Here is a 26,021-nt window from a genome sequence, read left to right as displayed (position 1 = left end):
TTTGTCTCTGGTAATTCTTTGTATGTCAGTTGTCGTCAAATATCCTCTTTCTATAATTGTAAAGCTCTGCTGAATACGTTGGTGATATCCCATTGTACAACGCTGCAGAATTTGTTGGCGCTTTATACAGATGCTAATAATAATCTTTCAAAAGTGGTAAAAGTACCTTGAGAAATCCAAAATACATGCAGTATGCACCAAGCTGTTGAGCAATGTTCATTCTTTTTTGGCTACTCTAGGCTAAAATAAAAATATATAGAAGTGGCCAGTTAATATATATGGGGGTCGTCTCATAGCTGATGAAATTCTTGCAGCCTCTCCAGTTGATCATTTGTCTGTCTTAGAGATATTTTTGTACAGCTCTTTCTCATTGGGAGGGGTTGTGTGTGAACCCAATTTAAACATGGAGCATGGTGGGATACAAGGCATTTTAAATTTGGATCTTGTTGCATGTTTCTGTTAATGGGTAGAGGGGTGGGATTAGGTGCTAGCTCTTTTAGTGACCTTGAGTCACTAGACGTGGCATTCCTTTGATGAGACAAGTCTTAGATTGGCAGGCACAGCTGTGGCAATAGTTGGGGGCAGGGCTGGAATCTGGGCACCTCACTCACACAGGCTGATGTAGTTTCACTTCCAGCCTTGCTTTCCATATGTTTTCTTATTGCAACTCCACACTTGCTCAGTTAAGACTCAAAATCAAATGCTGTAACCTCAAAAATGACATTTCCTCAGTGGATTTAGCATCGCCTTTAACCCTTGCATCGTTTTCACAGCCCAATCGCCAGCCCTTTGGAATCTATGGATCGGGAATCTTTGCAAGCCTAAACCTGGCCTCTTTTCTTCACCGTTTTCCTTTGTAGTGCCAGGGATCTGCATAAGCAGGATTATATGAACCACCTTGGTGCAGGAATGGGTCAGGACCAAACCAAACAGCAAATTCAAAAAGGACTTCAACTCTATCAATCTAATCAGACAGAGAAAGCTCTCCAGGTTTGGACTAAAGTTTTGGAGAAGACCACTGATGCTAGTGGAAGGTTCAGAGTCCTTGGGTGCCTGATAACGGCTCATTCTGAGATGGGAAGGTACAAGGATATGTTAAAGGTAATCGCTCTTGGTGATATTCCAACAAAATACATTATATAACATTTATATCTCAAATAGCATCTAGACACAGAAAAAGTACGATGGGTATGTGCATAATGTATTTGCAAAAATGCAGACATTTGGGTTTCTTACCTCTTTTGTAAGGTTTAAATTCAAAGCACAATTGCCGACAAATCCGCAAGGCATGCCAATAAGGATATGTTTTGTTGTGGATGTTGGCTGAGCCTTTCTACGTACGTGTAAGATTCTTACACAGTGCAAGGTGTAGCACAATGCTGAAAACATTCTTAGTTCCTGCTTCCTTGTAGTTTAGTGCAGGGAGGTCATACCTTGGCACTCAGCTGCTTAACTGCGTTTCCCCTTTTTGAATGTATTCTGTAGCAGTTTGACTCTATGCTAATGGAATCTGCAGTGACATTCACACAAATGCATAAATTGCCTTTTCAATCTTGGGGGGGGGGGGGGTAGATGCTGCAGTTTCATATTCAACATGTATTTAATAGAAAGCTGGTCAACACCTAGATTACATTTGCAGTTGTATAGTGCCAGCATATTAAGTAGCACCGTGCAATAGATAAACACACACATTTAATTCTAACAAAACAGTGGCATATGGGAATAGTTGGTGAACAATCTCATGATCTAGAGAGCAGTGGCTACCAGGGATACAAACTGTGTGCACGACGTTGGCTTCAGTGTAAAATTACTTTTGTGACCCATTCGTTAAATATAATATAATGTATATGAAACTCTTTGTAAAACATTTATTTAACAACCCTTTAGTGTTAAAGTGGTCTCCTTGCACTGGGGAAACAGCCGTGCAGGCAATCCCCTGGGTCTTATAAAATCAACGTGCCTATTGCATCCAGTGGTACTCCAATAACATAATATGGGGACACAAATGTTTGTCCTGACTCACAGGTTAACGTCAACTGCAGCAACCGAGCTTGCAAATTACGCCACCCACAATCCCATCTTATATTGTGATCATATGTATACTCCAAGAAAAAGCCGTTTTCTGGGCCAAGATTATATAATGAAAGTCTCCGTGCCTTGACAGGAAGAAAAGGGGTTATGTGAAGACATTTGTCAGATTCTTAAACTGTAATGGATAGCTGTGCGGCTGGTCAGGTTTTGCAATACTAATGAATGCGACACCTGTGCAAAAGCTGAAACTTGTTGTCTTGGAATGTAGGAATGTAATTTGGGAGCTCTGTCAGTTTAATTCCATTCATCACTGCTCAAAGCAATTCATATAACTGTCTCAACTGGGAAGGGAATCTGAGTATATGGATAACAGATATGACTTGTTATGTTTCCTGCTTTCATCTTTTACAGTCTTAAAGGACCACTCTGAGAACCAGAACTACTTTGTCTTTTTGTAAAGTTGTAAAGTGGCACACCCACTAAGCTCTGAGAGTGACTTAGAAGTGCAGTAATTTGGTCAAATTACGGCATATTCCATTAAAACATTTTTTGTAAAGGAGTTGTCAATGCATGTTAAAGGGACACTATAGTCACCAGCTTAATGTAGTTCTGGTGAGTATAGGAAGTCCCTGGGAGCATTTTAATGTAAGCACTGCCTTTTCAGAGAAAATGCAGTGTTTACATTTACTGCCTAGTAACACCTCCAGTGGCAGCCACTCAGACAGTCACTAGATGTGCTTCCTGGGTCAGTTCTGCACAATGTGGAGCACCGACCCCCTTCCCCATGGGAAAGGATTGTAGTGGCTGAGATGGTCAATTCTGATGATCTTAGTCAAGGAGGTGGATCGGGATCGCGGCAGAACCACGTGGTTCTGGAAATAAGATGAGTTTTTACCCAATTTAAGGGAGAAAAGGGATCCGGGGGCCTAAATAGTATTTTTAACTGTACAGGATCAGGAATACCTGTTTGTGTTCCTTTAACCACTACAGTGTGATGTACTGGCTATTGTGCCAAGAGAGACCTGGGACCATTGCATGGTAAATGGTTAAACCATTTTTTAAACACTTTGACACTACTGGGTATCCTGGGCACCTGTGGTCTATCGCCATCTTCCACTTTAGAGATATCAAAGTTGTCTCTCTGTGGACAGAATTTTTCTTAGAGCTTCAGCTGATGCTTTTAGGCCCAGCGACATGATGTAACTAAGAATAAGAGACATCTGGACGTCTCTTTGACTAACGTGGAAGTAGGGACTACCACATTAGTTATAACTGAAGAGGAGCCCTAATGTTGGGGATGTTTAGCTGCTCAAAACCAATTTGGCTACTTACTGTGGGACCATAACCTCTTTAGTAAGTTGTAGTGGTTATGGTAATTTTAGTGCCCCTTTAACCCCTTAAGGACACATGACGTGTGAGACACGTCATGATTCCCTTTTATTCCAGAAGTTTGGTCCTTAAGGGGTTAAGGATGATATTCCAAAATGGATTGACCCACTCGATGACAGAAACTTTGCATGTTGCTGCCAGAATAAAACAGGCTGAATATGTCCGCTCGCATTAGGTCTTTTGCAAGCAGATTGTGATTCCGTCAGTGTGTAACATTTGGTCCCTAAGGCGTTAAATCTCTACTCCAAATGCCCCTTTCGCTCAGCCAAGACGTGAGCGGATACAATGTATGCCAAGTGGAACTTCCCTGCCTCCTTAATCCCTGACAGTGAGTAGGCGTCAAGTTTGGATGAAATATGCTTAATAATACTGCAAATATATATGCTGAAAGCAATCATTGCTCTCCAGCTCTTTATCATGATATTCCTACAGAATAAAAACTGGGAAGTAGAAATGATGTCTTTTAACATGTTGGATGCATACGCTGATATGAGATTAACATGTGGTGAGTTAAAGGTAAATAACACATCTTGTAAGCAGTTTAGAGAGGGTTGTGTAATGAAGGGATTACACTGTTACATACACGGCAGGAATACTTGTGATTAGAGAAAGCCTGTGTGTAGCTGGGACCATGTTAATGTTACTTTATTACTGATGATGGACTGCAACTCCTATAGTCCTTATCAGTCCAAAGGTTCTGTGAGAATGATGGAAAGAGTCAACTAAGATGCTGTGAGCTACATCTTTTCTTAACTCACGATACAATTGTTGCAGGTCAGCAGCAATCCTCGTCTTCACTCATATATTTCACAAAATAAGTTTTACCCCTTCTGAACCAATGTTTTGTCTCGATGAGATAGGATTTGTCTTATTCAAAACCTGCCATTTTCGACCAATTGGATGCTCCTCATCGAGAAGCATGGAGTCCAAGAAGCATTCAAAGCATTTGAGGAATTACTGAGTTATTAAATTCCTCATGAGGAAGTGCTTCTCGTGACTCTCTGACTGACAGCCACTGGAGGCATTCCGACTGACTAATGCAAATATTGCTACTTCTCACATAGGGCTCTGTTCACGTATGTAAGACTGCAGGGGCAAGTTCTTTTCTCCTCTATCACTACTAGAAGTTGTTTTGGTGCTTAGAGTGTCCCTTTAAAGGTCTTTACGAGACCACCCATTAATAGTGATTCTGTCCCATCTCATACCACTCTATTGTTCTATTAATTTTTTAATATGTTTATCGAAGTGGAATCCAAGGTCCAAAATAACTGCATCTCCTTTACACAAAAGGGACATTCATGAAAACTATTGACCTGCATTATGTAGAATTAATATGCTGGAGGAAATTGATGCATTGATTTAACAGAACAGATTTCTTTGCTACATAATATGAATCGTGCATACTACAGGGCATCACTTTTACCGCACAGGCCACCTAATCAGTCTGTCCAGGAAATCATGGTGGATCTAACGTGTGAACACTCTCTTCCTGGAAGTTTCCCCAAGTATGCCTGGGCAGTTGCAGAACTAATGCATAGAGGGCCTTGGTGCAATAGTTTAGCACAAGGGCAGCCAAAAGGCAGGTCCTCAAGTGTCCTACACCTCCCACAATTCTTTGCCAGCCTGGATTTTACCATTTGCACATCCTTGCTGGGTTGTATTTGTGAATAGTGTTTGAGTGTAAGAATGCTTTTGTATGAAGTTTTTGTGTGAATGTAAGTATATTTGTGTGTAGTGTTGGTAAACGTGCATACAAACACAACTGCTTTCAAATGCCATTTGATTGCAGTGGTGTGTTTGTATGTTGTGTTGGTGTTTGAATGCGGGTGTGTTGGTAGCGTTTGAATGCTGAGTTATGTGTGTATGTTGTGTTGGAATTTGAATACAGAGGTGTGTTTGTATGTAGTGTCTTTATTTTGTGGGATATTCTCATATGAATTGTGTTTTGACTGCAGGGTTCTGTCATGTAGTGTTGGCATTTCAATGCAGGATTGTGTTTGTATGTAGTGTTGGCATTTCAATGCACAGGCGTATGTGTGTGTGTAGTGTTACCTTTAGAATGTCTCTCTTTGTCCTTGCACATACACTTTTAAGTTTATCAAAATGCCAGGTGCACTCTAGCCAATGCCACAAATTATCATACAGATATTGAAAGGCTTGCACTCACTGTCCTTTTCTTTGTAAAATGTTCCTTTATTTCATTCCTTTAAAATGCGATCAACGTTTCAGCCAACGTCCGTGGCTTTCATCAGGATCAATACAGCACAAATACATATTGTAACTAACGCGCTTATATAGCTAAACAAACTTGTAACTCAATCATAAAATCACTCACCACCTGTATTGCTATCACTCCTCCTCAGCGTCTCTCAATTCCTTCTGCGCATGTGAGAGCATGCCGCTACCCGGAAGTAGCGTGCTGGCGTCACCGTTCGTTGCCAGGGTTACCCAATACTCCTACAGGCTCCCCGGCATCCAGGTAAACAAAACCGCAATGTGCGCCGGTCCTCCTCATTCATATTGCATACATACCACCATACAGATCAATATACTTAATCATAAAAAACTTTAAAAACACAACCCTTACTGTTAACATGTTAGAGGTCCTTCCATATTTTATAACAATGCATTTTGCCCTGATTTTTAGCATATAACTTCCAGTTAAGAACCCATGCATATTTCCAAGTGATTCGAAAAAACTCTCTTTTGCCGATGCCCTTCCAAATATATTGAAGTGACATATCCGTTTTTACACTAAAGTGCTGTAAGGTAAATATTATGTAAAGTGACTATGTGATTTGTATGTACATTAAAGTGCTCTTTAATCTCTTAAAGCACAACAATTCTACACAGGCTTGAGTTGGAAGGAACAGAAATCTGGCTGCCTGGGGATGGAGGCCAGGGATGAGGACAAGGAATGAGCTAACTAGTGTACTGCCTGTAGCCCCTTCATGGCACCCTTGATAAAATTATAGACGTGCAATGGGTGCCTTCAGGAAGTGAGTGAGTACAGCTTACTAGACAGATGTGGGGGGAGAGAGAGGAGGAGGTAGTGTTAAGGGGTTGGAGAGAGCCTTGGCCAGCTACAGACTCCCATCAGCCTTAGCAAGATCTCACTGGATCCCAGGGAGGCAGCCCTTCTGAACCCAAAAGGTAGAGTAACAGGATGCTGGCAAAAAATGTTTTTATTTGGACGAGAGAGAGTGGGTGTGTTAGACAGCCACTAGAGGAGGAGTTAACCCTGCAATGTAAATATTGCCGTTTATAAAAACTGCAATAATTACACTTGCAGGGTTAAGGGTAGTGGGAGTTGGCACCCAGACCACTCCAATGGGCAGAAGTGGTCTGGGTGCCTGGAGTGTCCCTTTAAGCATATCTCTAATCTGACTAAGCAGAAAATAAGCTGTTGCATGGCGTGCTAAACTTAAACTAGATTCTTGGTAGCTTGGAGACCACAATAAAAGAAAGCATTAAACAGGTGAACATGCAATGTTAGTTTTTCCACCCCAGGTGAACTCCATGCCAGCAAGATGACAGTCAATGGTTGTGTTCCATGAGACCCGCCTAAGTAAAATAATAGAGGGACAAAAGCCTGGGTGCTGCAGTTGTTTTAGTAACAATGTATGTGTTTGTGCGTATGTGGGCTGTTATAATGTATATGTTCGTGAGTAGTTTCAGGTATTGTGTGTGATACTTATAAATGCGGGCTGTGTATGGCGGCTGCTTGTGGAATTGTGTATGTGGATGATTTGTTACATTGTGTGTTTGGAGGTGTGTGTGTGTGGGGCTGCTTGTGAGGTCATGTGCGAATATGTTGATTTTCAGGGATTTGTAGGGACTATGTGTATGATGGGGAGGCTTATTCTGCATCTCTATTTTTATCTAGCAGTGTGGATGGCTTCCCTGGGATTCATTGGGGACCGGGATGGCCAGGTACAAGGGCTGGATTTGCGATAGTTGCTGCAGGCTGCTCCTGCACCTGTTCACAAGTGCTGGAAGGAAGTGATCTGAGATGGGCAAATTGCGGATTGTCCCTCACCAGCAGATATCTGAAGTTCCACTGGGAATCCTGGTAGGGCATTGCCTGTTTTGCTCTAGCAACCTTGAGTGCCATAGGCTGCTGACTTCTGCCCTAGATTAATCAAATATTAGAGAATGCTCATAGTGTTGCAGAAAGCTTTTCAAAGTTAGAATGCAAATCAATCAATAATTATATCCTATATGTAGCACATACCTTGATGTTTGAGTTTCTTGTGAAGGTAGGCCCTTTATTAAATAAACTCTGTTTAATAGTCTTTCCAGAGAAATAAATAATGCAGACGCCTCTGCTCCAAAGTGCCAGATACACTTTAAAGTAATGGCTTATTATCAACCACCACCTAGCTGGGAAGAATCTTGATATCCAGCCAGAAGCTGAATCTACTGACGTAAAAGTGTGTACTATAGAGAACACACTTTTCTTGCATTTAGATTCTCTGCATCAAAAGCTTAAAGTGTCTTACTGGCAATGTACGTCTCTTGCCAAACGGGCATTTCTAGGTGACAAAAAGATCCAGTGTTCCAGTCCAATTGTACATTTTATGGCCATTCCCCAAACCCTACCTTATAGCACACCATAAACCTATGTATTTAAAGTGGCACTGTCACTGTTTAGGGACTTTGCCATATTTGCAAAAAACCCGACTGTGACACTGCCACTGGTGGCTGGGGGGGGGGGCAGGTACAGATGAGTTTACTTACCTGAACCTGTTCCTCTCGGGAGCCCCCATCTTGATCTGGAGCAGTCCTCTCCAGGGCCAATGTTGCTGCTGTACTCCGCGCATGCAAAACCGCAGGATGCTACCGAGAGACAACCAATTCACCATCATCAGTGTCGGCTGCATGTATAGACTCAACTCAGTAGCTCAGTGTTGTGTCAAAGAAAGTTAGATAGAGGAGAAATACAGAGACAATGTAGTCCCTACTTTGTCTTTGTATATCTGTTGATTAGAATTCCAGCCCAGTCATAATGAGAATTTCATAAAGACACTTCCACTTTAACCCCTTAAGGACACATGACGTGTGTGACATGTCATTAATCCCTTTTATTCCAGAAGTTTGGTCCTTAAAGGACCACTCTAGTGCCAGGAAAACATACTCGTTTTCCTGGCACTAGAGTACCCTGAGGGTGCCCCCTCCCGCCGGGCTCTGGGGGGAGGAAGGGGTTAAACTTACCTCTTTTTCCAGCGCCGGGCGGGGAGCTTTCCTCCTCCTCTCCATCTTGATCGCGACGTCATCGGCTGAATGCGCATGCGCGGCAGGAGCCGCGCTCGCATTCAGCCGGTCGCATAGGAAAGCATTTACAATGCTTTCCTATGGACGCTTGCGTGCTCTCACTGTGATTTTCACAGTGAGAAGCACGCAAGCGCCTCTAGCGGCTGTCAATGAGACAGCCACTAGAGGATTTAGAGGCTGGATTAACCCTCATTATAAACATAGCAGTTTCTCTGAAACTGCTATGTTTATTAAAAAAAGGGTTAATCCTAGAGGTACCTGGCACCCAGACCACTTCATTAAGCTGAAGTCGTCTGGGTGCCTAGAGTGGTCCTTTAAGGGGTTATAGGATCACTATAGTGTCAGGAAAACAAAGCGGTTTTCCTGACACTATAGTGCCCTGAGGGTCCCCCACCCTCAGGGCCCCCCTCCCGTGGCCCTGAAGGGGTTAAACCCCCTACAGTTCCTTACCTTATTCTAGCGCCGGGCTCCCTCGGCACTGGTGACCTCTCCTCCCCTGCCGATGTCAGCAGAGCCGAAAGCGCATGCGTGGCAAGCGCCACGCACGCATTCAAGCTGTCAATAGGAAAGCATTTCTCAATGCTTTCCTATGGACGCTATGCGCGATGGCATAATATGCGTCCAGCGTTGCAGATGCGCCTCTAGTGGCTGTCCGGAAGACAGCCACTAGAGGCTGGCTTAGCCCCAAATGTAAACATAGCAGTTCCTCTGAAACTGCTATGTTTGCATCTGAAGGGTTAAAACCTGAGGGACCTGGCACCCAAACCATTTCATTGAGCTGAAGTGGTCTGGGTGACTATAGTGTCCCTTTACGTTCCATACCTTTTGTATTAACCACACACTTGTTGCATTTAACCTCTGCACTCCCAGCAATACACCCATACTTTGATGTATAATTAACTCCTAATACGGTGTATTAAAGTGGCACTGTCACAAATGATATAATGCAGGTGTTATTTCTCTATACATATTACAGGGGCTTTTCTGGAATACACTCAGGATAGGTCATCCTCTAACAATGCCCCTACTATCCCAAGTTCAGTTACTGCTGATCATTCTGGGCACTCCATTGCCTGGTGCGGTGGTAAGTTCTCATGCACATACCATAAGAACTACACACCTATCACTCTCAGCCACAACAGTGGCTACAATCACTCACTGAGAGACAAACTCAAACTGTAGGGGTTATCTGTATGAATACCAGTCCTTGTGAATAAAATCACCTACATTTAATTTGCTATTCCTATAAAGTCTGCTTTGATGTGGAATTTAGGTGCGAAAGCCAATACTCTGCTGCTGCAGCCTTGTACTCCTAGCACCGTGCAGTCCAGATAGCACCATCCTGACATTTGCCAGATTCATTCCATTCTATGCCTTGCCCAGACTGAGCCCCACACAGCCCCCTCCCCAGGATTATTATTTTATGATCACTCAGGGAAGGAAGTACGGATGGATTAAGAGAGGTGCTGACACATTGCAGTTCCTTTCTTTTCCTGCGTCTGTGTCAAAAGAGCTATAGCCTTATGTAATGTTTGTAATCCCTTTTCTGCATATGTGCGTTTATTTATGGTTCTTGTTTAGTTGAATGGAACAGTCAATTCTCCAGCGCAGTGATGGATCATTTTGGAATTTAAGATGTTTGCGAACTACATTTCCTATAATGCTCAGCCAACCTTTATTTCAGAATTCCCTGGTCTACCAAAGATTACCACCTCTGCTCTCGAGAGAGTACGACATGCAAATTGTTCATGATTGAAATAACTTCAATATGTCAGAAGTATTGGAGCAATCTACTTTTACATGACTGTCATAAGTTCCCTCCTGTAATTTGGAAACAACACTAGTTTAAAAAGACTAAATGACCCATGAACCCATGAATAGATCAAATCTATTTCCGAATGATGAGGTGCACTCTCAGGGCTCCAATTAATTAATGGAAAAATAATGCAATTCAGTGGTTTTGGAGACAACATAATAAACCATAGATTGGACTGTCACAACACTATTATTCTCTAAAGCTTCTCTGTCGCCTTCTGGGGTCGTTGATAGTTTGCAAAGATTCCTGATCCTGTCCCCCTCGGTCGCTGCCAATTTCAGTCTTCAGCTTTCGGTGTTTCATCTACCAGGAGCTCACATCAGTGCTGGACTCTCACACATGAGAGTACAACACTGGTTTCTTTGGAGAAGGTGCAGGAGAATCCTTAGATATTGACTCATGATCAGCGAGATAATACCTTATTCCACTAGTGATGGCTGGGGGAATTGTCAGAACTTAAAGGGAAACTAGTGCCTGGAAAACTAAGCTGCTGTTTGTTTTCCCCCTTCTGTCACTTACTTCAGTCTGCTTGGGTCTGTGTTTGTTCCTCCCCCCACCAATGCTAGCCAGTGAGAGACCTAATACTCATGCCCAGCAATGACCATGCTCGCATTAGGAAAGCATTATACAAGGCATGAACAGGCCGAAACGTCGATCACATGTACTAATGTTTATATACTGAATTGAACTCCCGAGAGTGCTTTAACTTTAAGCCGTAATTTTTGAGTAAGGCCCTGCTTTGTTCTTATAATTTAAATGTGTTTATCACAATTGCTTTTATATTTAATTTACCTGTCATGCAGAACTGGAGAATCCGTTAAAGTATGAAGCTAGTTTATACTTTAGGCCAATTCTAGGTCTCGTTCTGTGATGTCTGTTATATCACATTGTTTCTTGAGAAATAAAAATGGCTGTGAACACTAGACTTACATTTGACTTAAAATTAACACTAGTCTTAAAGTGGTCTGGGTGCATGTAGTGTCCCTTTAAATATACCCAAATTGCCATAAGAGCATATGTGTATACATAGGATACATACCAGTGAATTATGGGAAAATAATGCAAATCAGTAGTTTTGGAGGCAACATAATAAACCACAAAATGGACTGCCACAACACTCATATTTTTAAACACTGAGATGGAATTATTTCCCCTTAAAGCGGCTCCGTCACTTTTTGAGGTCTTTGGTATTTTGCAAAGATCCCTCATGCTGTCCCCCGCGGGCACCACCAGAAGCTCGCATCAGTGCTGGACTCTCACACATGTGCAAGTGTACAACACTGGTTTCTATGGAGGAGGACGCGGGAGCCTCCTTAGATATTGTCTCATGATGAGCCAGACAATACATTAGTCCCACGGCCACCACTAGTGATGGTTGGGGGAACTGACAGAACATGAAGGCATAAGCTCTGCCTATTGTCACGTTTTGTCAACTTGAGGCTTTACTAGTCCCTGCTTTGTCTTATTATCTCTTTTAACTGCCGTGGAAGTTAAATGGAAACCCAGTGCAGTTTTTATGAGCATTGCGGAACAATCATATTTTTATGAAATTCACAAAAAAAATTTTTTAGGGGTGACAGAGCCACAAAATAAAAAATACTTCATTATTGAGTATCTTTTATCTTAAACTGTATGTTTAGGGAACCAGGGCAGAACCAGGACATAAATGACCACAGTCTGCCCGCAGTTGGTGCGAGTTACACAAAACTATTTTTGAACTTGTGTAAGTAGCCATGAGTGAAATTAAAGGTGTTCATATTTTTATGTGCACTTTATTTAATTAACCTAATATGTTCCTTGAATGTTAGCAAGCAAACATATTTTGGACTATGTATAAACCTCACTCACAATAATAAGGCATAGGCAAGTAATAAACAGACATTCCTGTATATCAGGGGTTCCCAATTAATTTTTACCGTGGAACACTTTGACATGGTGTATCAACATCGTGGAACCCCCCTGGTAAAAAAAAAATTGTGCCATTTTTTTTTGTATGTGCCGGTGTGTGTCTTGTGTGTCTTTGTGTATCTGTGTGTGTGTTCGTATGTATCTGACACAGATACACACACATAGTGGCACACAGATACACACAGTGTGTATCTGTGTGTCAAAGTGTGTGTATCTGTGTTTGTATGTGCCAGATACACATACACACACTCAGATACACACAGTGACACATACACACATCTTGACTCACAGATACACACAGTGAAATATACAGACTCTTGCACCCACAGATACACACATTGACACATACAGTGTCATATACACACACTGACACACAGTCAGATACACACACACACAGACACACATACAAACACACTGATATACCCTGGCACTGACATACCCACATACACACACTCAGATACACACAGTGACACACAGATACACACTCAGACACACATACTCTTTGAGAGACACACACATACACTCACAAACACGTACACACTCACTGACAAACACACACTTTCAGTGACAAACACACATACAAACTCCTTTAGGAGTGCTGGCATGAAGTCTCTATTTCCCTGGGGTCCAGTGGGGCTGCTGGGCTGAGCAGCTGGCGTGCAGTCCCTGTGGTCCAGTGGGGCTGCTGGGCTGAGCGGCTGGTATGCGGGCGGCGAGGGAGCAGTGATCTTCCTGCCTCTTAGTGATGCCGGAGCTGGAGTGACGTCATATTCCATCAGTAGTTTTGTAGAGTCATGCTAATTATGTAGGACAGTAGATGAAGGGTCTCTGTAGACCAGATACAACTATTATGATGATATAGACTACAAATGGTCATTAATGGGTAAAAACGATCAACATTAGAATATTCTGAAAGATCTTTATTTTCCGTGTCCATCATATTATATGTTCATGTCTTTTTGCTACAAGTTTGCAGTTATCCAGATTGACACAGCCCGAGAGCTGGAGGATCCAGACTTCCTAACGGAGAGCTACCTTAACCTGGCACGGAGCAATGAAAAACTCTGCGAGTTTCAGAAGACTATTTCCTACTGCAAGACGTGTCTGAACATGCAGGGCACGTCGGTCAGCCTGCAGCTAAACGGGCAGGTCTGCCTGAGTCTCGGAAATGCCTATCTGGGTCTTAGCGTATTCCAAAAGGCCCTAGAATGCTTTGAGAAGGCCCTTCGATACGCCCATAACAATGATGACAAGATGCTGGAGTGCAGAGTGTGCTGCAGTCTGGGGGGTCTCTACACACAACTCAAGGTTAGCAGACAGCAAAATAACAAGTGGGTGGCATTGTTTTGTGTGGAAACCTACTTCGGGTTAAGTGGAAGGGTTTATCAGTAGTATAATAACCTGCAGGTTAATTCCTGAAAGTGAGAAATTGATCAGAATGTGGAAACTAACCTGAAACAAATGTCAAACATTGTTGCTATGTAAGATATTTCCCAGTGGGTGTTTCACAATTGCAACTATTACAATATCATGTATATGTTTACTCAGTAAGAATCCAAAAGATAAAGCCATGTCCATAAGTCATGACAATATAAACAATAACTACCTTTTATTAAAAATTGCAAAGCCCATCATACTATGCCAGCGGGCAGCTCCCAGAAACCCAACTACCATGTTTCATGCCTTAAGGGCACTTATTCATATACATAATGGTATGCTTATAAATTACCACTCTTCTTTAAGCCCAGAAACACCACTCCCTTTTGAATCAAAGCACATAGATTTTATACCGGGTGCACTTGAGACTGAAAATAGGCCACTGATAGGGCAGACGCAAACTTCTTTCTCCTAATGGATACCAAACTATGTCCTCCTAAATACTAGGCACTTGGGAGGAAGGAGTAATGTTCTTTCCTCACTCCCTCTCAAGCCAGCAACATTATCATCTCTACTGCCCAGCTTGCCTAGTGACATGTTTATTCTAACATGTCACTAGGCAAGCTGTGGAGGATGGATATTGAAGAGATGGCCTTGTTTGAGAATGGATAAGGCTTGGTAAGGTTACCAGGAGTGTCAGAGGAAAAAGCAAACAAAAAAATTAATGAACAGTAAACAGAAATGTACTCAAAAATATTCCCCAGAAATTAAATGATCTAGGATTCTTTGAAGCCTGAATATGGAGGTCACAGATGTAGATTTGTGTGGGGAATGTGTAAGTCCAGTGGAGACTGTATTGGGAAGTCAGTAATATGAAATTGAATGGGAATTCAGACAAAGAAAGATCTCTGGAGAATGACAGGATTTTATTGAGACTAGATAAAGAAGTGAAGGAGAGACAGCGCTGAAGGAATGGATAAGGAAGTAAAATATGTAGGGGGTCTGTGGGGGGAGGGGTGGGTTTTGAAGTGGTGGCCTTGTTTGAGAATAAATGAGGTAGTAAAATGGAGGGGTCTGTAGAGGATGAATATTGAAGTGATGGCCTCGTGTGAGAAAGCATGAGGAAGTAATATGGAAGGGGTCTGTGGAGGATGGATATTGAAGAGATGGCCTCGTTTGTGCATGGATGAGGAAGTAAAATGGAGGGAGTCTGTGGGAGCCTCGTTTGAGAATGGATAAAGAAGTAAAATGGAGGGGATCTGTGGGGGATGTGTATTGAAGCGATGGCCTTGTTTGAGAATGGATGAGGAAGTAATATGGAGGGGGTCTGTGGAGGATGGATATTGAAGTGATGGCCTTGTTTGAGAATGGATTAGGAAGTAAAATGTAGAGGGTATGTGGGGGATGGGTATTGAAGTGATGGGAGGTGTTCTGTCAATATTGATCAAGGAAGTCACACTTAATTTGTCATTAAGAATTAAAATCTGTGATGATATCTTTTAACCAAATGCTAAGAAAAATCACATTGGGTTATTCACTAAAGTGAGAATTGTGGGGAATTCAGCGTTAATTCAAAGTAAATTTCACATTTAAGGCAGAAATAGCAGAACTGGAAAATCCTCCAAGTCAGCTATACTTCCAGTTTGGCCTTACGTTGAACCTTACGTTTGACCTTACGTTTGACATGCACTTTGAATTCCAGACAATTCTTATTTTGGTAAATAACCCTTTTTGGTAAAAGCACTCATGGTGTGAAACTAATATTTAAATGATGTTATACCCATACCTTTCCACTAAAACCGTGCCCATTAATTAAATGAAGCCATTATCCGAGCCGCTGTTGGCCATTCATCTCCTTTTGGAAAGCAATATCTACAAGACTCGTCACCTCTAGGGCTGGGTGAGGACAAGTGTTGTTGTAGTTTAGCAGTTAGCTGAGAGGGTATGTTGATTGATCCTGATAGATCCATTGAGCACCAATGTTTCATTTAAACGAACATATGGAGGTCACGTAGCATGTGCTGGTTTTGTTTCCACAGGATCTAGAAAAGGCTCTCTTTTTTCCGTGTAAGGCAGCTGAATTGGTGAATGATTACGGGAAGGGCTGGAGTCTGAAATACCGAGCTATGAGCCAGTATCACATGGCCGTGGCATACCGCAAGCTGGATCGTTTATCTGATGCAATGGAGTGCTGTGAGGTATGGGTGATGTAATGTTGTAAGATATGGAACCAGCCATGGAAGGACTCATTAATCATTAATACTACTGTTTGTATACAAGTCATGGGAAACTCTGTATGCTTTGACCTTGACCAGTGATAGCTAATCGTGGCATCCAAGTTGTTTGGAAACTGTATAACCTATAATGTTAACCCAGCCAAAAGAAATACATGGTATCCAAATATCCGGTGATGTATCACTGATCTAGATACTATGTGCAAACATTATTTAGACTATAAATTAAGGTATCTAATATGATAATGACAGCCATATGATATAGGGATACAGGATGATAAACCACTGATGGCTGACATGGAAACTATTGATTACATTATTTGTATTTAATAATAAAATAATATGTCTTGCTCCCAATTATCTAGATTCTTCAATGGTATAGTGCAATTTTGTAGTATTGATAAACTATTAATCTTAACGGGATCCTATAGAGCCAGGAAAACAAACCCGTTTACCTGGCAGTGTAGAATCCAGGAGTGCCCCCCTCCCTTCCCCCATCCCACGTCACTGAAGGGGTAAAGACCCATTCAGCCACTTACCTGCATCCAGCGCCGGCTGTGGAGACCTAATGCGCGTGAGGACGTCCAGCGTCAGATGACGGACCAAAAGTCCGTTTGGAATCCTGGAAGCCCTCTGGTAGACAGTGACAGAGGGCAGATTTAGAGCTGCAATGTAATCATTGCAGCACTAAGTGCAAAAGGGACAAAGCACCCAGACCACTTCAATTAGCTGAAGTGGTCTGGGTGCCTACAGTGCTCCTTTAATGAGAAGCAATAAACGTACCTGGAATCCAGCACCGGGGGAGCTCCCTACGCTGGGTTCCATTCCTCTTCTGATGTCACAGCCTCCTTAACACGTTCCAATTTAAATGCTTCTCATTTGACAAGCCTTTCGTTTAATCATTTCACCGGCTCTGAGTGCATGCTTGGGCTCTGAGACGGCAAGGCTAGAGAGAAATGGAGAGAAGGGATTAAAAAAAATAATGCGGGGAGATCACACTTCTGCTTGTAGGCATGTTCCCTGCTAGGAAAAATATAATTAAATCTGTCACTAGAGCTCATTGCGTGCTGACAACAGATGTAATTTTTGCACAGGGTTGATATTTGGCTGCCTAAGTCACATGTGTCGGTGGTGTAACTAGCCCCCCCACACAAAAGTGATTTAAATCTTAGTATGTGCAGTGTTTTGAATCACTGAAGTGGTCATGGGGATTGGAGTAACTCTGTAAGGGATGTGCTGAGTGTAATAGTGATAATGGCAGATTCTGTATTGCAGGAGTCTATGAAGATCGCACTGCAACATGGGGACCGACCTCTTCAAGCTCTTTGCTTACTATGCTTTGCCGACATCCACAGAAGTCACGGTGATGTTGAGGTGAGTGACTGCATGAGAGAAGTTGCATAGACCCAAAATATGTTGGTCTGGGAAGTTCCTGCAAGGCATCAAATTTATTTATCTCATAAGTATTTTACTGCTACTTGTATAGTGATTAGACTTGAGAATTAATTTTCGGAAGAACCCGTTTTTGTCCAAATTTCAGCTATTTGTCCAGTTGTCTGAAAGACAAATGAATGAATACAAATTACAGCGAATGAGAGGAAGAACGAGTTGCTTTGATCTGTGCAATGTATTATTTAGTTTGTATTATATTAACGGCACACGGCTCCATCTTTGTAATATTTAAAAATATTCCTTCCTAAATCCTTGCATGCCCCCTCCACACCCTTGGCCCGTGGGGGTCAGTATAACCCCCATATTAGTATAAGGGAGGTTAACTCCCTTGGCTGCTCCCTGTTCAGTATACATGCCCCTACTCGCAGCACGGTTGGTAGGTGCATGAATACTAAACAGCGAGCAGCTCATGACTTCTCTCTTTTATAAAAAAAAATACAAGCAACTGCTATATTTATTGGCTAATCAATAAAGGGGTCCCCTATGCCCCCATGGTGGGCACCTAATAAAATGATTAACTGGTGGGAACATAGTGTCCCTCGTGCCCTGCTATTTAACTAAACGGGGTGAGGACATAGTGTCCCCCTTCAGTCCCCATCTGTAAGTCCACCCCCCACTTTATTACTTAGACCCCCACCCGCCACAAATGGGTTGGGGCTGTGGGGAGGACTATAGGTCTATCCCACCATTTTAATATATATGGCCCCTACTCGCCGCCAATGGGGTCAGGTTCCCCTTTATTAGATTAGTGACTTGGCAGCAATAGCTGCCCAGTCGCCTGTCTTTTTCACTGTATAGTAGACATTCCCTTACTCAAAGCACAGCAGTTAAGGGCAGGAGGGAGACTTTAACCTCCCTTATTTAATAATACTAAGTGTTTTTACTTCGTATTAGTAAAGTTGCCTTAAAGATCAAAATTACGAAAAGGATTTTTGTCTTTTAGTTTTTTAGTTGATTGCTCCGTAATCCTTTTAGGATTGCCATAAGTATACAAAAAAAGTCCTATCTACTAAACAGCTCCCTTATTTGGAACCCTTTAATATGCCAATCCCACAAGGGTACAAATTTAGGGAGTTATTTACTTAACAGCTGCAAGATGCAACTGCTGCATGGATCAGAATTTCATTTATCCAAATTAAATTTCGAAATGAAAACAATGGCCTAATTTCGTCTAAAAACAAATGAACAAACGGACTAAATTACATTTCTGCAGAGCCCAAGTCTGGTATTTACACTCACTGGAACACATCAAGGCTCTTCATGGTATTGTATATTCCTGTCAGGAGATTTTAACAGTTCCTTGTTGATTTTATTGTATAATTATTGACTATTGCTCTCATGTTTTACTGTGGTACTTGAGGTGACTGACAGTAGTTCATCAATAAATCAGGCATGAGTTGAGTTTCCTTTGAATTCTTACATCTCAATTTACGTTTAGGTTTGTAGAACATATATCACCTCCTTCCTTGTGACTGTTTGACTAGTATATCCAACTCAGGTTTTGTTTACATATTATGTTACCTTCAAAGTAATCCTCACGGTTAATTGTGATTCTGTTTTGTAGAAAGCTATTCCTCGATATGACTCCTCCATGAGCATCATGACAGAGATTGGAAACCGTTTGGGACAGACCCACGTGTTGCTGGGAGTGGCCAAGTGTTGGCTTCATCAGAAAGAAATGGATAAGGTGAAGAATGAGAGAGGGGGGAACCAAAAAAAACACATTTGTTTTGGTTTGGATACAAGTTAATAGTTTGATGAATAGTCCATTGGTCTTAAAAGAACAGCAAAAAAACTATTACTGAGTTTATCTGACGACCAGGGTAGATAACCAGCAGTGTTGTGAGTAATGACACAACATTGATGTATTCTTTAGTGAGAATTATCTTGTGTTTGTCATTGACCAACATGCATTTCTGTCTTTGAGTTAGTCCTTGAGCTAGAATGCATCTCATCAGGTTAGGTATCAGGTTACTTCTAGTTCTGCTTGTGTATACCTTGATACATAAGAGTAGGGGTCCTTAGAGACACTTCTTGAGTACTTTGAAATGTCTTTATAGTATATTCACCTGAGGAGCAGGTGGGCTTGATAGAAGACAACAGCCTGGCCTATTTGGATACTTGAGGATCAATATTGACAAGATCTAGTTGAGAAGATTCTCCTTGAACAGAATCGCATTTTAAAGAATTTGTATACTGTCAAGTCTTTACACAAACAGAACGTTACAAAACATTATACGCACTAATTAGCAAATCTTAAACTAGCTACGGAACATGTGTTTACTAGGATAAGAAATAACTGATGTAGCACGGTCACAAGGCATTCCACTCTGTGTTCCTTCCAGATTTCTTACCCCCCTCCAACAGACTATTTCTTTATTCAGCTGCTACTTCCTATTAGCAGACTGTTCCTGTCTATTATATTTCTTCCCCTTCACCTCTTGTTCTCTCTAATCCGCGTCCTGCTCCTACATTCTTTTCTCTCTTTCATGGCTGTTTGACCCTTAGAACCCAAAATTTTCTTTTGCATGCTTACATACTTTATCATTTCTCCTATTATTACCACCGGCAGCTGCCCATGTCAGTCTCTTCGCTTCAGAGAGTTCCCTTCCCTGTGCTGCGTTTGTCTGCCCCACGCTCTCTCCTTGGGGCAGAGGGTTTGAATTTCCATCACCTTTATCAGTTTAATGAAACGGGAAGAAGTTTCTATCTGGTAAGAAGTGCCATTAGGGAATCTCTCAAATCCATTTATTTTTAAATCATGCCAGAGTATCCATACCTACAGCCAGCTCACATAGTGCCTACCCTTGTATGATTTTCAGTTTATGTGGCGTATTTAGATCCTTGAGGATTGTTTATCTTGCTATGTCTTGCCTCATGTCTGCCTATAATCAGGACAGCTTTGGGTCTGAGAATTACACAGTAACAAGTGCTGGCTGTTGGTTTGTAATCTACAGGCTCTGGACGGACTCCAAAAAGCTCAGGAGTTGGCAGAAGAAACAGGCAATAAGGTGAGTGATGTTATGGTGGTTACAGCCGCTAATTAACTTTAATCATTTGTTTCACTCTAATTGTAAAGGTTTATTTTGCTGTCCACTGTCCATTTACAAAACTCACTTATTCTTCTATTCCTAGTACATTGTTTTTTATTGGCATGACCTATTTATTAATAGTTTTTCTTTTCTTAATACAAATCATATTCCAGAACTGCATTGTATAACATGTAAACAGCAGACCACCAATATATATACACGTTTTTAACGTTTACATAAATAAATGACTCTAACTCTTTAAAAGAATTATTCACTGTATTGAAGAATTTGCATCAAGAATTTGCAAACAAATACCCTACCTACTCCCCTTACCCTAATAATACCCGAAAAAAGAAATAATACTTAACATTAGATGTCTACTTTTTTCCTAACATATTCTTTTTTGGGCCCCAAAAAGGCCAAAAAAAAAATCCAGAAAGCCTGACAAATTAATAAAAAAAATATAAAAAAAAACCTAATTGCAAAAAACAAAAACAAGCCAAAAAAAAATCCTGACGATAAAAAAATCCATCTTACCGGTGAGGGCTCCGTTCACCCCGAGCAATTTGACTGTGAGCATTCTGATTGGTTAGCTTAAGCCAAACATTCAGAGTGCTCTGGCAGGTCAATTCTGAGCCTTTTTGTTTTTTCAGATATTTAGTTTATTGCTCTCCTCCTCGCTATTATTAGTGTGAGTTGGATAGGTAAGGTATTTTATTAGAATGAGTGGCTTAGGGCTTGGGGACCCATAGTCACTTAGGGGTGTTTGTTATTTTTATTATTAGCCTCCACCCGTCGCCAATGGATGGGGACAGTAGGTCCGACCCACCTCTTATTGCTTAGGGGCCCCACCCGCTGCTAATGGGTGGCCGCCGGGGGGGAACAATAGTTTTCTCCTTTTATTACTTGCCCCCACCCGCCGCTAATGTGTGAGGGCTGGGAGGAACAATAGTTTCCCCCTTTTATAACTTAGGGTCCCCAGCCCACCGTCAATTAGTGGGGACTAGAGGGAACACTAGGTCCCCTTACTTTATTACAATAGGTCCCCCCATCATTATTTTGGGCCCCTACTCGCCGCTAATGGGTGCGGCTGGAGGTGGACGCTAGATCCTCCATTTAGTTTAATAGCCAACACTTGAGGGACACAGGTGGGGGCTTTAGAGGGACACTACCCCCCCCCCCTTATTAATTATTATAATAGGTGCCCCACCATGGGAAGGGGTCTTTTTTTTTTTTGTTGCAACAGTGAGCAGCCACGCCCCTACTTGTGGCACAGCAAGTAAGGGCAGAATGGATATTTTAACTTCCCTTATTTACTTATACTAAGTATTTTTTAGTAGATATCTCCCTAATCCTTGTGTGAATTAGGGGGGTATCTGCTAAATGGCTGCAGGACAGAGCCGCAGCCCGAATTGTATTGGAATTTCATTCTCTGAACCGACCCTAATATAATGATTAAATTCCGTCCGGACATGAATGGACAGGACTTTCTGGAATAGTGAAAGGAGGCATTTCGAGAACACGGAGGAGGGGTGAGTATTGTGAGGAAACTTTCTTTGACACAGGAAATGGAGCGGACTTAAGCTCCTCCTTTGGTCAGAGAATGTCAGGTGTAGGAAAAATACTTAAGACAAAATAATCCCTATTTTGTCCTATATTTTAAAGAAAAATAGATCAGAAAGGAATAAAAGAAGAACAGATTCTGAGAGAGAGAGATAAGAGGAAACAATAGGAGAAAGATCAGTTTGGCGTGGCTGTGCTGCTTTGAGGTGGATTTACACTTCCGCGTTATCTATGCCAGTTCCGTCCAATCTGGATGTTAGTGACCCGTCCCAGCATTCTCTGCCAATCACCCCATTTCAGGATGAATTAATTTGATAATTGATAATGTGAAAGGGGCACTAATATAATATCATAATATTAAATGGGGCAATGCCACCGCCCTTGATTTTTAATATATTTACTTCTCCCCATATTTACCAAGTATGTATTTGTAAACTGAAAAATAAAATGAAATGTATCCTGCATCCAGACATCTCCACCGTAGCTCCCTGTCAGTCCTTGCTATAAGTGTTATAATTTTAATTCTGCCTCCCCTTTAAAGCAGTGGTGTATCCTGGTTTGCCCCCAGCCTCCTTACCTTTGGGAATGCTGGGGGAAGGGGGGGAGGGGGTTCTCATCATATGATGTCATACTCCGGCTCCAGATGACCGGCATCACTCTGCGGCGTGTGTGGGAGCTGAGCAGAGAGCTCACTAATCAGTGCTCCCTCGCCAGCGCCGCCCGCCCGGATTTTTAGTAAGCCGCGAGGCTAACAAGACATTTGGGGGCGGCTTTTTTTGCAGCCCCCTGGAAAGTGCCGCCCAAGGCAAATGCCTTGTTTGCCTCGCGGCTAATACGTCCCTGCTTTAAAGGCGATATCTTGTTAAGTACCAGTGATTGATCGATGACCACTTGCACACTTTGTGTTGTAAACTACATTTCCCATAATGCTCAACCAGGTCTCTGAAAAATAGGTTTACCCACAGTAAATTGGAAGATCAGACATTTACTACTGTATAAATGGTTTAGAATTGTAGGAGTTGTGTTCTTTAAGCATAGTTAAATGTCTTCTCACAGTGAATTTATTTTCTGCGTGGTCTGTAGACAATATTTTCACTATTTTTACTTTGAGTTTACTTTGAATTCTCATTTTAGTGAATAATCCTGTTTGCCTCATGTTGTTTTTTTCTTATGCTTTACACCCAGCTATGTTTGATGAAGGTTCACTGTCTGAGTGAGATCATCTTCCGCACGAGGCAGCAGCAGCGTGAGCTCCGCGCCCATGTGGTCCGATTCCACGAGTGCGTTGAAGAGATGGAGTTATACTGCGGCATGTGTGGCGAATCCATTGGAGAAAAGAACTGCCAGCTCCAGGCATTACCATGCTCTCATGTCTTCCACCTCCGGTGAGAGTTTATACATTATAAAGCCAGGCCTAACAAGCCTATCGTTAGACCAGAAGGAGAGTCACCACCAGGCCACAATAAGAGTTTAAGGCCGATTTGTTATAGGAACAGCAGACCCCAGCAGATATGTGACTTCAGAATATGTAAGACGACGTGGAATTTACAAATAGAATAGATTTGTACAGACATTGTGGCTATAGCTGTTTTGTTGCTCTGCCATCATAATCAGTGGTTTACCAAGGGTTGCCAGGTTGCCACATTTTTGCCCGTGTGGTATGCTTTATGCTGTGATTTGTATATTCATAGAAATAAATAAATAGGGATCTGATGCTACTAAAGATAAATAGAGGGTGTTTGCAAGTCTGGGACAAAGTTCCATAAATTGTGCAATCAACAGGAACATTACAGTGGTTTCCATGGAGATTGCTGTGCTTTCAAAATATTGCCTCTCCAAAGCTCATGATATACATTAATCAGCCGCAACATTAAGACCACCTGCCTATTATTACATAGTTCCTCCTAGTGCTGCTAAAACAGCTCTGATGCATCGTGGTATGGACTCCATAAAACATGTTCTGTGGTATCTGGCACATTAAGACATTAGCAGCAGATCCTTTAAGTCCTGCAAGTTGGGAGGTGGGACATCCATGGATCGGATTTGTTGTTCCAGCACGTCCTACAGATGCTCACAGAGATCCAGGGAATTTGGAGGACAAGGCAACACCTTGAGTTTTGTCCTGTTCCTCAAACCATTCCTGAACAATATTTGCAGTTTAGCAGGGTGCATTATCCTTCTGAAAGAGATCACTTTCATCAGGGAATGCCATTGCCATGAAGGGTTGTACATGGTCTGCAACAATATCTAGGTAACATCCACATAAATGCCAGGACCCAATGTTTCCCAACAGAACATTGTCCAGAGTATAACACTGCCTCGGCCGGCCTTCCCATAGTTCATCCTGTTGCCATCTCTTCCCCAGGTAAATGATGCACATGCACTAAGCCATCCACCTGATCGATAAGAAAATGTGATACATCAGACCAGGCACGCTTTTTCCATTACTCCATAGTCCGGATATGATGCTCATGTCCCCATTGAAGGCACTTTCAGAGGTGGACAGGAGTCATCATGGGCACTTTGACCGGTTCTTGCACCACTTTGGTAGGTAGTAACCACTGCATACCGAGAATAGACCACAAGATTGCCGGTTTGGAGAGGCTTTGACCCAGTCATCTAGCCATCACTATTTGGCTCTTTTCAAAGTCACTCAGATCTTTTCGCTTGTAAAGTTAAGAACTGCCTGATCACTTGCTGCCTAGTATATCCAAACCCTTGACAGGTGCCATTGTAACAATCTAATCAATGTTATTTACTCCACCTGTCAGTGGCTTTAATGTTGTGGCTGATCACTGTATAACCCTTGTTACGTGGGCAGGATGTTTTTATGTTGTTGAAATATTTAGCTTCCAATGACATACCATGTTAAAATGTTTAAATGTGTTTTTCCTTGCAGATGTCTCCAGACCAACGGGACCCGTGGCTGCCCAAACTGCCGTCGGTCTTCTGTGAAACCAGGCTTTGTGTGAATGAGATCTTTGGGCAGATCCTCCAATATAGTGACGTGTATCTAAGGACCAGTTATAAGAGAGCAGCGCCAGTGTTGGCGTTTAGGCTCCAGTTTTGGTCCGGGGACTGAGTTTCTCGGTGGTAGAGTTCTATCACAGTTTTATGGCTACACTTTTGCTGTAAAAGAGATTTGGCTGACAAAGGCGAGAGACTGGATGGTATCAAACTGCGTATGAGAAGTGCTGTTTTTCTTCTTATTATTTTTAACATTTATTTTATACTTCAAAAAGCAGTTGAACATCTGAACGAATTAGGAAGAAAAGCAAAACGTGGCTTTTCATAAATACTGTTTTCCAACTTGTTCATAAATAATGTGTAGTGGTTAAAAAAACACTAGTTGGTTTATTCCATTTTTTACACACTTTTACTTTTTTTTTTTTTTTGTCCGTGTTTTTATTGGTGCTCTTACCGCCTTACAGGGAAGCAGTTCCTTGCATCAACTGATATTTAAGTGGAAACAGAGTTCGTATAATTTTCAATCAGCCTACCTCCCTAAGGATTTACATTGTAATTTACTTGTTTGGCATTGCCTGTAATCTGTGTAATATTAATATTTTTCTTTTGGACTCCTAATATTAACCCCCAGTCTGTGTATTTTTCCTTTGTTCTCAAAGACAAAACACCAAAGCATTTCCTTATAAAATTTTGGACTGTAAAAAAATAAAACCTTTTATTGGTCTAACGAATTTTGGCATGCACATTAGATTACTGGATCTCTTGCAATAAACGACTGAAATCATTTGTAACCTGATAACAGACTTCAAGCTTCTCAGTGACTTTAAAGACTACTCCAAACCCTTTTTAATATCATCCATAATTTAAGCTATAATGCCCTATTGGGCATTCCTAATTGATCTCCCCCTCTAATAAAGCTATTAAAAAGAAAAAGATTCAACTACTCACCATGAATCCAGTGCCACCCATCTGACAGCA

General features: G+C 41.8%; 1 protein-coding gene across 1 annotated transcript; it reads left to right on the top strand.

Annotated features, from left to right (window-relative positions):
- Window positions 1–374: 374 nt before the first annotated feature.
- On the top strand, window positions 375–25,774 carry RAPSN (receptor associated protein of the synapse). The gene is made up of 8 exons (XM_063438461.1): window positions 375–1,101; window positions 13,388–13,726; window positions 15,835–15,993; window positions 17,305–17,403; window positions 19,046–19,168; window positions 20,439–20,492; window positions 23,262–23,461; window positions 24,976–25,774. The coding sequence occupies exons 1-8, from the start codon at window positions 889–891 to the stop codon at window positions 25,046–25,048; spliced, it is 1,260 nt and encodes a 419-aa protein (XP_063294531.1). The 5' UTR covers window positions 375–888; the 3' UTR covers window positions 25,049–25,774.
- Window positions 25,775–26,021: the final 247 nt, after the last annotated feature.

The sequence above is a fragment of the Pelobates fuscus genome, chromosome 12, assembly GCF_036172605.1.
Source record: "Pelobates fuscus isolate aPelFus1 chromosome 12, aPelFus1.pri, whole genome shotgun sequence".
Classification (NCBI taxonomy): Eukaryota; Metazoa; Chordata; class Amphibia; order Anura; family Pelobatidae; genus Pelobates; species Pelobates fuscus.
This window is presented reverse-complemented; position numbering and strand designations above follow the sequence as displayed.

Bases quoted from the DNA above. Each gene is read 5' to 3' on its own strand.
- RAPSN (XM_063438461.1), top strand. From the start codon at position 889: ATGAACCACCTTGGTGCAGGAATGGGTCAGGACCAAACCAAACAGCAA. The intron at 1,102-13,387 runs GTAATCGCTCTT...TTTTGCTACAAG, and splicing joins GGTACAAGGATATGTTAAAG to TTTGCAGTTATCCAGATTGA. The intron at 17,404-19,045 runs GTGAGTGACTGC...TCTGTTTTGTAG, and splicing joins GAAGTCACGGTGATGTTGAG to AAAGCTATTCCTCGATATGA.